A 12,559-nucleotide genomic window follows, 5' to 3' on the forward strand; every position below is an offset into this window, starting at 1 on the left:
ACCTCTACCTCAGTCCAAAATGGCAATCCTACTTCCAGGAATTTCAGAATAAGACTGAGCCTGAGAGCTGTCTCCTCCTGTTTTATAATCCTTTCTAGTCTGGGATTAAATGCATGCACCACTTGTGCCTGTTTTCTATGGCAAACTAGTGTGGCTGCAGAAATTAAAGGTGTGTGTTATTACTACCTGGTCTGCAAAGCTGGCCAGTGTGGCTGTTTTACTTTTCTGATCCTCAGGAAAGTTTTGTTTATTAAAAAACAAATGAAATGCCACCACAATGAAAGACATCTGGAGTGAGAGCTTTGTTTTATTTTTCTTTCTGAACTTATACAACTTCAATTAATGTTATGTATCCTAAATCCTCTTATTTCCCTGCAGATTTTATGGTTTCATTTTTCTTTTGTACCCGAACAGGATTTTATTTTGGACACACACTAGGTTTTCATTATCCATTCACCTGTTGATGGACAGCTACATTAGTTCTATTCCCTTGCCGTAGAGACTAGAACAGAAATGAACATGGAGGTGCAAGTATCTCTATGGTAAAGTGTGGGATGCACCGGGCAAATGCCCAGGAGCAAAGCAGCTGGGTCATATGGCAGCTTGGGGTGTGTGTGTGTGTGTGTGTGTGTGTGTGTGTGTGTGTGTGTGAAAGAGAGAGAGAGAGAGAGAGAGAGAGAGAGAGAGAGAGGTTTGTTGCTGTTGTTGGTTTTTTTTTTGTATTCCTTATTTTGTATTATTTATTTATTAAAGATTTCTGCCTCCTCCCCACCACCGCCTCCCATTTCCCTCCCCCTCCCCCGATCAAGTCCTCCTCCTTCATCAGCTCAAAGAGCAATCAGGTTCCCTGACATGTGGGAAGTCCAAGTACCACCCACCTCCATCCAGGTCTAGTACGGTGAGCATCTAAACTGCCTAGGCTCCCCCAAAGCCAGTACGTGCAGTAGGATCAAAAAACCCATTGCCATTGTTGATTGTTTGTTTTTGAGGAACCTCCGAAATGACTTCTATCATGTATGCATTTATATATGTAAACAAATGTATATACATGTGTGTGGTATAGCATGTAGAAAGGAGATGAAGAAAGGGAAATCTTAGATGATGAGGAAGGGAAGAATGCAACTAAAGGACACATGAGCCGTGAAAGAGGATGGAAAGCTAAATGTTTTTGTTGCTTCCCTAGAAAGAAAGGAAGGTCTCCCAACAGCAGACCTAAGACAAAGAAAGTGACACATTTAGTCTGCCTAGAATTCCCACCAGTTCTCCTGGACATGGGACACCTCTGCTAAGCCAGCTAAATCTTCATTGTTCTCCCTGTCCAGTTCTTACCACATAGGCCCAGGCTGGCCCTAAATCCTGATTTCACTGCTGAGGTTACAAGCATGGGTACCTGACTCAAGCTCTGTTCTCGGAACCTGCAGGTAAATAAAAGAAACTCGAAGGAAGCATCTTGCCCCTAGCATTCTCTGGACAGGTGGAAGGAGTGCCCAATGAATTGGTATTCCATGGGCCAAAAACAAGGGTCTGAGGGAGGAGAGTTCACATGTCAGGATAATGCAGGAAAGCCTATACTTTGTGCAGATTCCCTATGAATACACTGCTTCTCAGATGTCACAAAAATATGAAGGTGAAAGACAGTTGGGAAACTTGAAATGGGAAGAAAGGAGATAACCCCTGGTGGGTTTTCCTGGGTGAAATCAATATACCTCAGTGCAGGTGAGATAATACACATTGTGTAACTTCACACTCACCAAGTGATCTGCCTCCTGATGGTGTAATACAGGGATAGTTTGACTCCCACAGGGTTCAGATTTCTCTTTAAGCTGATCTCCCAGAAGCTATTTAGGCAGGATCTGGATTCAAGGACACACACACTTGACAGCACCATGGCGCTGGGAGGGGCCTTCAGCATCTTTATGGCACTCTTCTTGTCTTGCCTGCTCATCTTGATTGCTTGGAAGAGAACCAGTAAGGGAGGGAAGCTGCCCCCCGGCCCCACACCAATGCCGTTTTTGGGGAACCTGTTTCAAGTTCGCATTGATGGCATATTTCAATCCTTCCTGAAGGTGAGTGTGTCTATTGCTTCTTACAGCAGTAAAGTCAACAAACAGCAGAGCTGAGTTCACACCAAGCCCACAATTCCTAAACACAGACTCAGAGAGACACTTTAGTAAACTTAAATTACGGAATCCTAGAATCAAGGGGGAATAAAGTCTTAGACTCTGAGTACACTAGAACGGAGCTCCCCTCTTCTCAGGACCCTAGATCACAGTCTAAGGGGTTGTGGAGTCTCATTTCTTTAAGGACAAATTTGTTCTCACATTGTCTTAGAATTTTAAGACACTAGAAACCTAGCCTTTCATAAAGAGAAGGTGTAGATCGCAGAGTCCAGCTATTCCAAGTCCATTGTTTCACAAACAAAACTAAGATGTACAAAATTTGGAACATGTACTGCCCAAGGTCACAGGAATCGGTATGATGTGTTTTTCCCCAACACCCTTCCAAGCCCAGGACCTTCCTCTAGTCCTACCTTTCCATCCTCCTAGAATCTCTACCCTTGACTGGAGGTCTCATCACACTCCATTTTTCTCCTTCCCTCGGTATCTTCCTTCACTCCCAGCTCCAGGAAAAATATGGGACTGTGTTCACTGTATACTTTGGTCCAAGGCCAGTGGTTATTTTATGTGGACACGAGGCTGTGAAGGAGGCCCTGGTTGACCAAGCGGATGACTTCAGTGGCCGTGGTGAAATGCCTACATTAGAGAAGAACTTCCAAGGTCATGGTAAGTGGCAGCAATAAGAACAAAAACAATTGCAATGTATTTAGTGTGTTGATGGGTCTCTGGTGGATGATTCATGAATCACGTACATCGACTCCCTCGAGAAGGGTATGAACGCCCTGCTAATCTTGGAAGTGCAAAAGCTAATGGTGAAGAAGATAAGGTAGTGTCGTACAGTAAGTATGAGGGCTACTTGGTTTTTGAATTCCAGAATCTGGATTCTAAAATGGTTACAGTGTCATTTTTATTCTTACTTTTAATGGATTACTGTGTGGTAATATTTATGTACCCCATAAAGCCTTTGCAGCCAAGCTTAGTTCCTATCTGCCCATACACACATACAACACAGGTCCCCAGCACCTGCATTCAGGATTATTCTTGTCTAGTGTTACCTGTGCAATCTACAAATGTAGGCAGGCTCACTTCCCTCGTTTCACCTGTCTGTCTATCTTCTATCCTTCTATCAATATACATTTTTCTCAGTTCTACCCGTTGTTCTATAAATCCATGAAAATATATTCACTATCCTGTGATGCAAACATCTTTCCATCCTATTATTCATATTTCTGTCAGTGTTCTATGTATCCATGAATCCACCAAAACCTTGATTTGTGCAGTGACCTTTAAGTCATTCACACACATATTAATCTTTCCATCCAATTGCTCTTCAATCCATCCATCTACCTTTTCTTTCAGCCGCTATCTGTTCATCTTAACCCCTCTGTCCACTAACACCTCACTCAGAGTGTTTCATCCTCATATCTTTCCAGACAGACAGATAACTACCCATATATCATTCCAGTCAAGAGCACAGGCTGCTTATCCAGGGACCTGAGTTTGGTTCCCAGCACTCACACAGGGCTCCCAACCATCCAGTTTCAGGGGGATCTGATGCCCTCCTCTGGATTCCACCATTACATTCTTCCTGTCATTTATCAACATATTCTAAACTGATCTTATTAAAATCCCAAGGAATTCACCAATCCTCAACTCAGGTGATTTCTTCTACCGTCTTCATGATGTAAGATAAATCCTTTTCTATAGGTGCCCTGATGTACAGCGGTGAGCTTCTGTGCACACACATATATAAGTTTGAAGATCCCAACTGGCACTAAGAAGATAAAAATAGCCTTTCCATTTAAGGAATACTCTATATGTTATGCCGTCCTTACCTCCTCCACTTTTCTTGGCTCTGAAACTAACCCAGCCACAGCTCACTAGCCTAAAAGAAAACTTCCTTGCTCTCCGAGATTATTCCTGGCCTCATTCCCTTTTCCTTCACCCCTGGACCATTTTTGGAGAGAATCTTGATTTCCCATTGAGCCTGGAAGGTTGACTTTCATAATTGTGTCTACTACATACTTGAGAGCACAAAGGGGAGGGGGCAGGGGCCTGACCACTGACATTCCTGCAGGTTTGGCTCTGTCCAATGGAGAGCGATGGAAGGTTCTTCGGCGTTTTTCCCTGACGATTCTTCGGAACTTTGGGATGGGAAAGCGGAGCATTGAGGAGCGGATCCAGGAGGAGGCTGGTTACCTACTGGAAGAATTCCATAAGACCAAGGGTATGGAGACCACATCGGGTGACTGGGTGTTTACAGAGAGCTAAGTTCATGGAGAGACTTGGTGGAAGAAAGACCTGAAATAGGAAAGGCTGGAAAACATTAAGGGTTCATAGAGATTTTCAGTGAGGTTCCAATGTTAAAAATTAACATGGAAGATTCTGAGTGACAGTTTGTCTAGAAATGCCCCTCAGTGGACCTCAGCTGTTTGTAGCTCAAGAAATCATGCAGGATTCTTATGTTGGCCGAGCCTGTGTCTTTTCCTAGAGAAAGGATCAAATGTTGCTCTGTCATCCAAGCTTTATTGTGATAATGAAAACAACACAAAGCTCACCATCTTCACCATTTTTAAGGGTAGGCACAGTTTTTCAGGCTGGAGAGACGGCTCGGCTGCTAGGGCACTGGCTGCTCATCCAGGGATCTGAGTTTCATTCCCAGCACTGACTTGAGAATCACAAAAGTCCAGAATTCAAGTTTCAGGGGATCCAGTGCCCTCAGCCAGCTTCCAACAGTACCAGGCATGCATGTAGTACATAGCTACATATGCAGGCAAAACAACTGTTCTTAAATAAAAGTTCAATTAGAACAAAATTTTAAAGAGTATAGTGTAGATATATTCATATCACTGTAAACAAATGCTTAGAAATGTCTCATTTTGAGGTTCTTTTCTCCCACCCATCCCTGGTGTGTGGGGGGAGGACTTGCTTCAGTTAACACACACACACACACACACACACACACACACACTTCCTTCAGGAAAACTATTCTCTTGAGTATTTTACTACATTACATTTTTTTCAAAAATTACAATGTATTTATATCATATTTTCCCCTCTCAGCTTCTTCCAGATCATCCCCACCTCCATACCCACTCAACTTCATGTTCTTTCTCTCAAAATAAGATGAAACAACGAAAATCAAAGCACACAAACACCCCTAACCAAGAAGCTATTTGCAATTGGTACCTGCTGGAGAGGGAAAGAACCAGTCTCTCCAATGGAGTGTGAATGGATGATAGCAACTACACTCCAGAGAAGCCCCCATGCCCAGGAGTGGGCCAACACAAAACAGGACCTAAGGAGTTTTTGTTTATGTGTGATTTGTGTTTTACTGAAGTTTTTACAGTGTCTAGTTCCCAGCATATAAGAAGGCATGGCACCAATATAGTCTAGAAAGCAAAGACAGAGATTCAGATATAGAAACAAATAAAATTCCCTTGTTAGGACTCTGTAGAATAAGGAGTCCACCCATGGCTTTGAATAGTCTTGTACTTCTAGAAGTTATCTGCTATGTTGTGTATTGTAAATGTGTGCATGATACTGGAGAAATTGAGCCCCACACCGATTACTTGACCAGGATCCATTTTACAGATAATGTGTCTGAGACCAAGGGAAGTAATTTCTTTTTTCATATGAATGCATGTTGGATGCATGCATGTGCATATTCATGTTCACATGTTCTTGTACACAAGTGTACATATGTGTAGAAGTTAGAGACTGACATCAGAGGTCTTTATCAGTTCCTCTCACCTCTGTTCACTGAGGGATTTGTGGATTGTCGCTGCACCCAGAACTCTTCCCTACCACAAACCTAGATAGCCAGCTTCTCCCGTGTGGATTATCCCTGCATGCAGAGTTCTTCACACACCACAGACCTAGCTAGCCAGCTTCTCCTGTGTGGATTATCCCTGCATGCAGAGTTCTTCACTACCACAAACCTAGCTAGCCAGCTTCTCCCGTGTGGATTATCCCTGCATGCAGAGTTCTTCACTACCACAGACCTAGCTAGCCGGCTTCTACCGAGGAATGCCTGTCTCCACTTCTCAAATGTTAAATCAGAGACAAGCTGCCACACTTTTTTAAGTTGACCAGCCTTAGCCAGGTGGTGGTGGCACATGACTTTAATCCCAGCACTTGGGAGCCATAGGCAAGTGTATCTCAGTGAGTTAAAGGCCAGCCTGGTCTACAAGAGCTAGTTCCAGGATATGTTCCAAAGTTACAGAGAAACCCTGTCTTGAAAAATCAAAAAAAAAAAAAAGGAAGGAAGGAAAGAAGGGAGGGATGAAGGAAGGAAGGAAGGAAGGGAGGGAGGGAGGGAGGAAGGAAGGAAGGAAAAGAAAGAAAGGAATCAAGGCACTCATGCATACCACTAAGCAGAGGACCTGGGGCTCTGTGCCAACACTGAGAAATCTGTTGCCCTACCTCTCTTGTGACTGATTCCCACATAGTCACTTTCTACCTGTAGGAGCACCCATAGATCCCACCTTCTACCTGAGCCGCACCGTGTCCAATGTCATCTGCTCCGTTGTCTTCGGGAAACGCTTCGACTATGAGGACAAATGTTTCCAGAACCTAATGAAGTTGATCAATGAGAGCTTTGTGGAGATGAGCAAGCCCTGGGCACAGGTATTTAGTAACTATCAGTCAACTCCCTGCCCACCCTTTATTCTCAAGCAAGCACTTTCCTATGCACCGTCTAACCCTCCTCCTTTCATCCCTGGGAGGTGCTTATCCATTTGTCTAATAGTTTGGAAAACAAAGGGTTATACCCAAATCTCAAACCCAACAGTAGACAATTTAGTGAAATAGGGCATCTCTCTGAAGCTTAGGTTGGCTTTGAACCACCTCTGATCTTTTTCTTCTCAGTGTCCCTGGTGATGGGATTAAGAGTGATCTCTGCTCTGCCCTAGCTCCAGCCACATGAGCCCAACTCTCTGACTTTAGAACTTGGCCCATCTGGTCCCTGATGCCCATGACTGACACACACCCCTTTGCCTCTGCCCACAGTTATATGACATGTTCTGGGGAATCATGCAGTATTTTCCAGGAAGTCACAACCACCTCTATAACTTGATAGAAGAACTTAAGGACTTCATTGCATCCAGGGTCAAGATCAATGAAGCATCCTTTGACCCCTCAAACCCTAGAGACTTCATCGACTGCTTTCTCATCAAGATGTACCAGGTACTTTTCCCTGATGCCATTCTTTCTGTCTTTTGAAACCTTTATCCCTGCCATGTCAAACCCATCTTGCAACTGTTAGAAGAAAAGAGAAAAAAACATTATCTCATAAAGTTTACTTCTCTCCCTAGATAAAAATGGAGAAACTGTAGAAATGTGAGCCACTTGCACCTTTCAAATAAACTTCCATAAAATTAATGTAATCAGATATATTTATATTTTATATATATATATGTAGTCAGGATTGTCTAGAGCCATAGTTCTCAACCTTCCTAATGCTGCAATGCTTTAATACAGTTCCTCATGTTGTGGTGACCCTCCCAATCAAAAAATTCATTGCTACTTCATATCTGTAATTTTGCTACTGTTATGGATTATAATGTAAATATCTGATATGCGACACCTGTGGAGGTCATGAACCACAGAGGGACGACAAAACTTACAGAATGTGTGTGTGTGTTCAGGATTTATTAGAATGGCTTACAGGTTGTGGTTCAGCTCGTCAACAATGGCTATCTACCAATAAAATGTCCAGGAATCCTGTAGTTGTTCAGTCCATGAGGCTGGCTGTCTCAGCTGGTCTTCAGTATCTGCAAGAACCCTGAAGAAGTTGACTCTGATGCCGGTGAAGAATGGACTTACAAACAAAGATGAGAGCAAACAGGCAAAGAGAGCCAGCTTCCTTCCTCCATGTTACCAGCAGGTTAAAGGTGGAACTTTCGACCTCAGAAGAGCTGGATTGAAGGTGTATCTTCCCACATGAAAGATACAGATGAAATAGGTTTTCCCACTTCAAGTAGACAACCAAGAATAGCCGCCACATATTAGTTGCATGTTAGTGGGCTTTCATGTGAAACTTCCTTACAAGAATACAGCATGCACCAGTCAACACCAACACCCTTTGTCTTTGTGAGCATGGCCTACTTTCAAATAAATGCTTCCTAGTTTCCATCTACGACAGAGAATACGCAGTAACTGCCTCTGCGCCTGGTTTGTTTGCATAGCCTTATTCCTCCAGTTCTATTCATTTTGCTGCAAAGAACTTGCTCTTCATGACACGATGTATATATACTATATTTTTCTAAAATATACTTCAAATCTACAAAGTTTAGCATAAAGAAACTTATAATCTTACAGTTTTAAGATTATCAATACAACAGGCTATATTATTGAAAATCAGAATGTGCCTTCAGAGTCTCAGAAGTGAGAACCTTAGCAGTTCACTTTCTAAATTTGAGTTTAAGCTTCAAATTCACAAGTTTAAAGTCTTTGATGTGTAGGGACAAGTAGTCTGCACGCCTGTGTGGTGGCCATTGGAATTCTAGGAAAATCATTATGGAGCACGAGTATTTGATAGTTGAAAGTTACATGTTCTAATGCCCCCCAAACTTTCAAATTGTGCAAAATTCTGCTTCCTCTTCCCTTCTCTTCTTGCTCACTACACACACGCTGTCCTTTTCTTGCCATTCCTCTAAAACACCAGGCATGCTCCTGCCTCAGCACCTTTGCTTTCATTGTCTCTTCTGGATTTACTCAATCCATCTTTCTACCTCCCACTAATAGACCTCCTCTACACAGAAGGGAGGGGAAGATAAACTATCACAGGGGTGATTCTGTGGCAATTCCCTTTGCTTTCAGGATAAAAGTGACCCCAACACAGAATTCAACCTTAAGAACTTGGTCCTCACCACCCTCAACCTCTTCTTTGCTGGCACAGAAACTGTGAGTTCCACCTTGCGCTATGGATTCCTGCTGATGATGAAATATCCTGAGGTAGAGGGTAAGTTTCTAATGAGCAACTAATCTGATACCTCATATACCTCCTCAGAAGGATAGCGATCTTGAAATTGTACAGTCCCACAGTCTTAGCCTCTCTTCCCTTGATGACTTCAGAACAGGGTCCATCACCTCTCTGCTTGTCCCTAGATTTGTTCTCTGTGGCTGTTGAGACTTAGAAGCCTGTATTTATCATCTGACCTTCCTAGTCAGAACTTTTGCTAGAGTGGCTTCCACTAGACTGACATCAAGGAAGAAAGACAGTGACATTCTCTCTCCCTTCCCAGTTCCCAGAGACCCTTAATTGAGCTCCTGCGCTCAAACATGTTTCCTGCATCTGCAAAGTCAGAGCAGACACTTTCTCATCTCTTTGCTTCTGTTACCTCCTCTCCTAACTCTTACCTGCCTTCTTCTCTACAATTCAAATACGTGACTACTCATGGCCATATGCATAATCTGGCTAATCTCTTTGATTCACAGAAACTTAGTGAGACCTATCAAGTCCCCTCTGACCTTATGTCATCTTCACATACATAACCTTGATGTCTAGGATTTGAAGGCACACCTCTTCCCTTCCCCTTTCTCTTGGAGATGGGATCTTACTACATAGTCCAGGCTAGCCTTGGTCTGATGGCCACACTTCTTCAGCCTCCTGGGAAGCTGAGATGACATGTATGTCATCACACTCAGACAAGACTATGTGAGGGCTATTACTCAGCTGACTACACTGTCCATATCAAATAGTATTCACGTCTAAGAAACTAGAATTTGATCTGGTTGGTGAACTCAAGTAATCAAAAGTCACTTCTTGCTGAAAAAAATGCTCTAATTAGGCCTTCCTCTACCCTAGTCAAGTTCAAAATAAGAGTTGGCTTGTGTAAAACACCACCTATGTAGGACTCTGCATCGGGACCCAGCACACTGCACTGATCAGTATCCTTCCATGGCTTCTTGGTATTTTTAATTAAAGACCAAATTCCCACATGGCATTCAGGGATCTAGGCTATCTCCCTCCTGATGTCTGATGAGTGTTGGAGTACCAGTGACGTCTGTTGCATCACTGCAATGAAGCAATCCAAACACATGTGATCCTCCCATAAGACTCTGTTTTCCCTGAAAGTAGACAAAATCTTCATCTCAAGATCCTTTACTCAACGACATCTGCAAAACTCGGAAGTTGACTTGCCCTAGCCTCTCAACACAGACATTCCCTGGCCAGACACGTGGCTCATACCTGTAATCCGACACATATGAGGCTAAGTGGAAAGAGTGTCTGAGACCTACATGATTTGTGTAGTGAGTCCCATTCCAACATGGACCACCTAGTGAGGCCCCGTTGGCACAACCACAAATAAAAACAAAGACCGAGCAATGAAAACAAACGTCGGCCTTCCCTACGGCCTTTCCTGGTATATCTTCTTCCGTGTTACAGCCAAGGTTTATGAGGAGATTAACCAGGTGATTGGAAATCACCGGGCCCCAGCAGTGGAGGACCGCGCCAAGATGCCCTACACTGATGCCGTCATCCATGAGATACAGAGATTGACAGACATTGTGCCCCTTGGTGTCCCCCATAATGTCATACGGGACACTCATTTCCGAGGCTACTTTCTGCCCAAGGTGAGGTTGTACCCCATTTTTGTCCTAACACCCTTTCCTAACCCCTTTCTCTTCCTGTTTTGTACCTCTATCCCCCATTGCCCAAAGCAGAGTTCTAAGAGCCTCTGTCTGTTTCCCAGGGCACAGACGTGTATCCCCTGATTGGCTCAGTCCTCAGAGATCCCAAATACTTCCGCTACCCAGATGCTTTTTATCCTCAACACTTCCTGGATGAACAGGGGCGCTTCAAGAAGAATGATGCCTTTGTGGTCTTTTCCTCTGGTAAGTTGTTATATCTAGATTTCCCCAGATATGCACTAGTCTCTCCAAGGTCTGCGTTATAGAATTATATAAAAAAAAATCCTAAAATCCCAGACCTGGGAATATTAGACTCATTCATTTGAATGATTGTGGGCATGCAGACACGGTGTTGGTACATTATGCAATCTCAGTATTCTAAAGGCAGGGGTAATAAGACTTAAAGCTGAAGGCGAGCATGGGATTACAGCAAGATTCTGACCTTAAAACAATTGGAAATGATGAAAAAAATAAAATGTTAGAGCAACAGTAGCAATGAAAAGGCATTTAGTAAACTTCATCATACTATGTTAAGAATCAAATTAAAAATATTTCATGTTTTGTCAGCCACATGATCCTTGTCTGAACCACACGTGCCTGTCATGTATGATGGACAAACATAGCCACTGATAACTTTGACTGAATGGTCACATGTGTGTGAAAATGTAAACATTCTTATTCAAGAGCAATGAAACATGAAACACATTTAACTTACACAAAATATTCTTTTTCCTCTGAATATTTTCAAACATTCTAAGAGATAAAAAGTATTAATACTCGGTGTGCATACAGACAAAAAACAAAGCCACAGATTGGCCTCCCAGACGGAAGTTTGTCGGCCTGAGTAGCCGTGCCACCCTGCGACTTTAAATGGCAGTCAAGGGATGCCTGAACCCTGTGTGAATTATTGCAATTGTCAACCGTGTTCCTGGGATCAGGAAGATATCCTTAAATACAATTCTTAGCTCTTTTTTAATGTCGACAGTATTTGATACCTAAGGCCTCTTAAATACCTCTGGGGAATTGAAATGAAGAGTTTTGAATATTTTTTCTGCTCTGGGGATGGAATTCACACACACTGAGTGTGTCACACACCCCAGCCTCTCTGGTGGAATCCAGTCCCTGCTCTGCTGTTCAGTCACACTCCAGCCCTCATGGGTCTGTCTGGTTCTAACCCAGGTAGAATCTCAGCAAACAGACAGGAAGTTGCCACCTGTCCTGTCCCTCTAGGTGGCAGCTGGTAGCTGGGCAGTACCAGTGGGACCCCAGTAAGTCTTGTTAATGATCATGGAGACAGCTGTAAGTTGAGGTGCCAAGGAGTCGGGAGAAATGCCATACCCCTCTGTCTTTCGTGTGTCTACAGGAAAGCGCATCTGCGTAGGGGAGGCCCTGGCCCGCATGGAACTCTTCCTCTACTTCACTTCCATCCTTCAGAGGTTCTCCTTACGTTCTCTGGTGCCTCCTGCTGATATCGACATCAGTCCCAGGATCTCTGGCTTTGGCAACATCCCCCCCACTTACAAGCTCTGCTTTACAGCCCGCTGAGTGCCAGCTGCTAGGCCAACCAAGAGAGCTGAGAGCTGAGCTCAGCTGGAGTTCACCTCTGCAGGCTCTCCCTTCCTTCCTCAATCCTGTCTACACCTAGAGAAGTCATGCTCATGGTTGTGCCAAGGTCACAGCTCTAGCTACAGTCACCGTTTGCGGCAAAGCCTGACGGTTTAATTAAATTCACTGGATTTCTCAACCTTGGTCTCAATCCCCTCCCCCAGACTCTTACAGCCTTTTGTCTCCCCTGCATAGTGACC

The 12,559-nt window shown here is 43.6% G+C and overlaps 1 protein-coding gene across 2 annotated transcripts in view; it reads left to right on the forward strand.

Moving 5' to 3' along the window:
• LOC121449423 (cytochrome P450 2G1) overlaps nt 1-12,299 on the forward strand; it is a 68,180-nt gene extending 55,881 nt beyond the window's left edge. The window contains exons 1-9 of one of the 2 annotated variants that reach the window (XM_041653832.1): nt 1,887-2,066; nt 2,621-2,783; nt 4,195-4,344; nt 6,586-6,746; nt 7,128-7,304; nt 8,940-9,081; nt 10,510-10,697; nt 10,817-10,958; nt 12,118-12,299. In XM_041653832.1, coding sequence (XP_041509766.1) covers nt 1,887-2,066; nt 2,621-2,783; nt 4,195-4,344; nt 6,586-6,746; nt 7,128-7,304; nt 8,940-9,081; nt 10,510-10,697; nt 10,817-10,958; nt 12,118-12,299 — 1,485 coding nt within the window. Of the gene's footprint in view, nt 1-1,886; nt 2,067-2,620; nt 2,784-4,194; nt 4,345-6,585; nt 6,747-7,127; nt 7,305-8,939; nt 9,082-10,509; nt 10,698-10,816; nt 10,959-12,117 lie in introns of those variants that run through there. The other variant, XM_041653833.1, reaches the window with a different exon arrangement.
• Nucleotides 12,300-12,559: the final 260 nt, after the last annotated feature.

Source organism: Microtus oregoni, unplaced genomic scaffold, assembly GCF_018167655.1.
Source record: "Microtus oregoni isolate MIOR12 unplaced genomic scaffold, Mior012 000006F_ref0000085, whole genome shotgun sequence".
NCBI classification, from domain to species: domain Eukaryota; kingdom Metazoa; phylum Chordata; class Mammalia; order Rodentia; family Cricetidae; genus Microtus; species Microtus oregoni.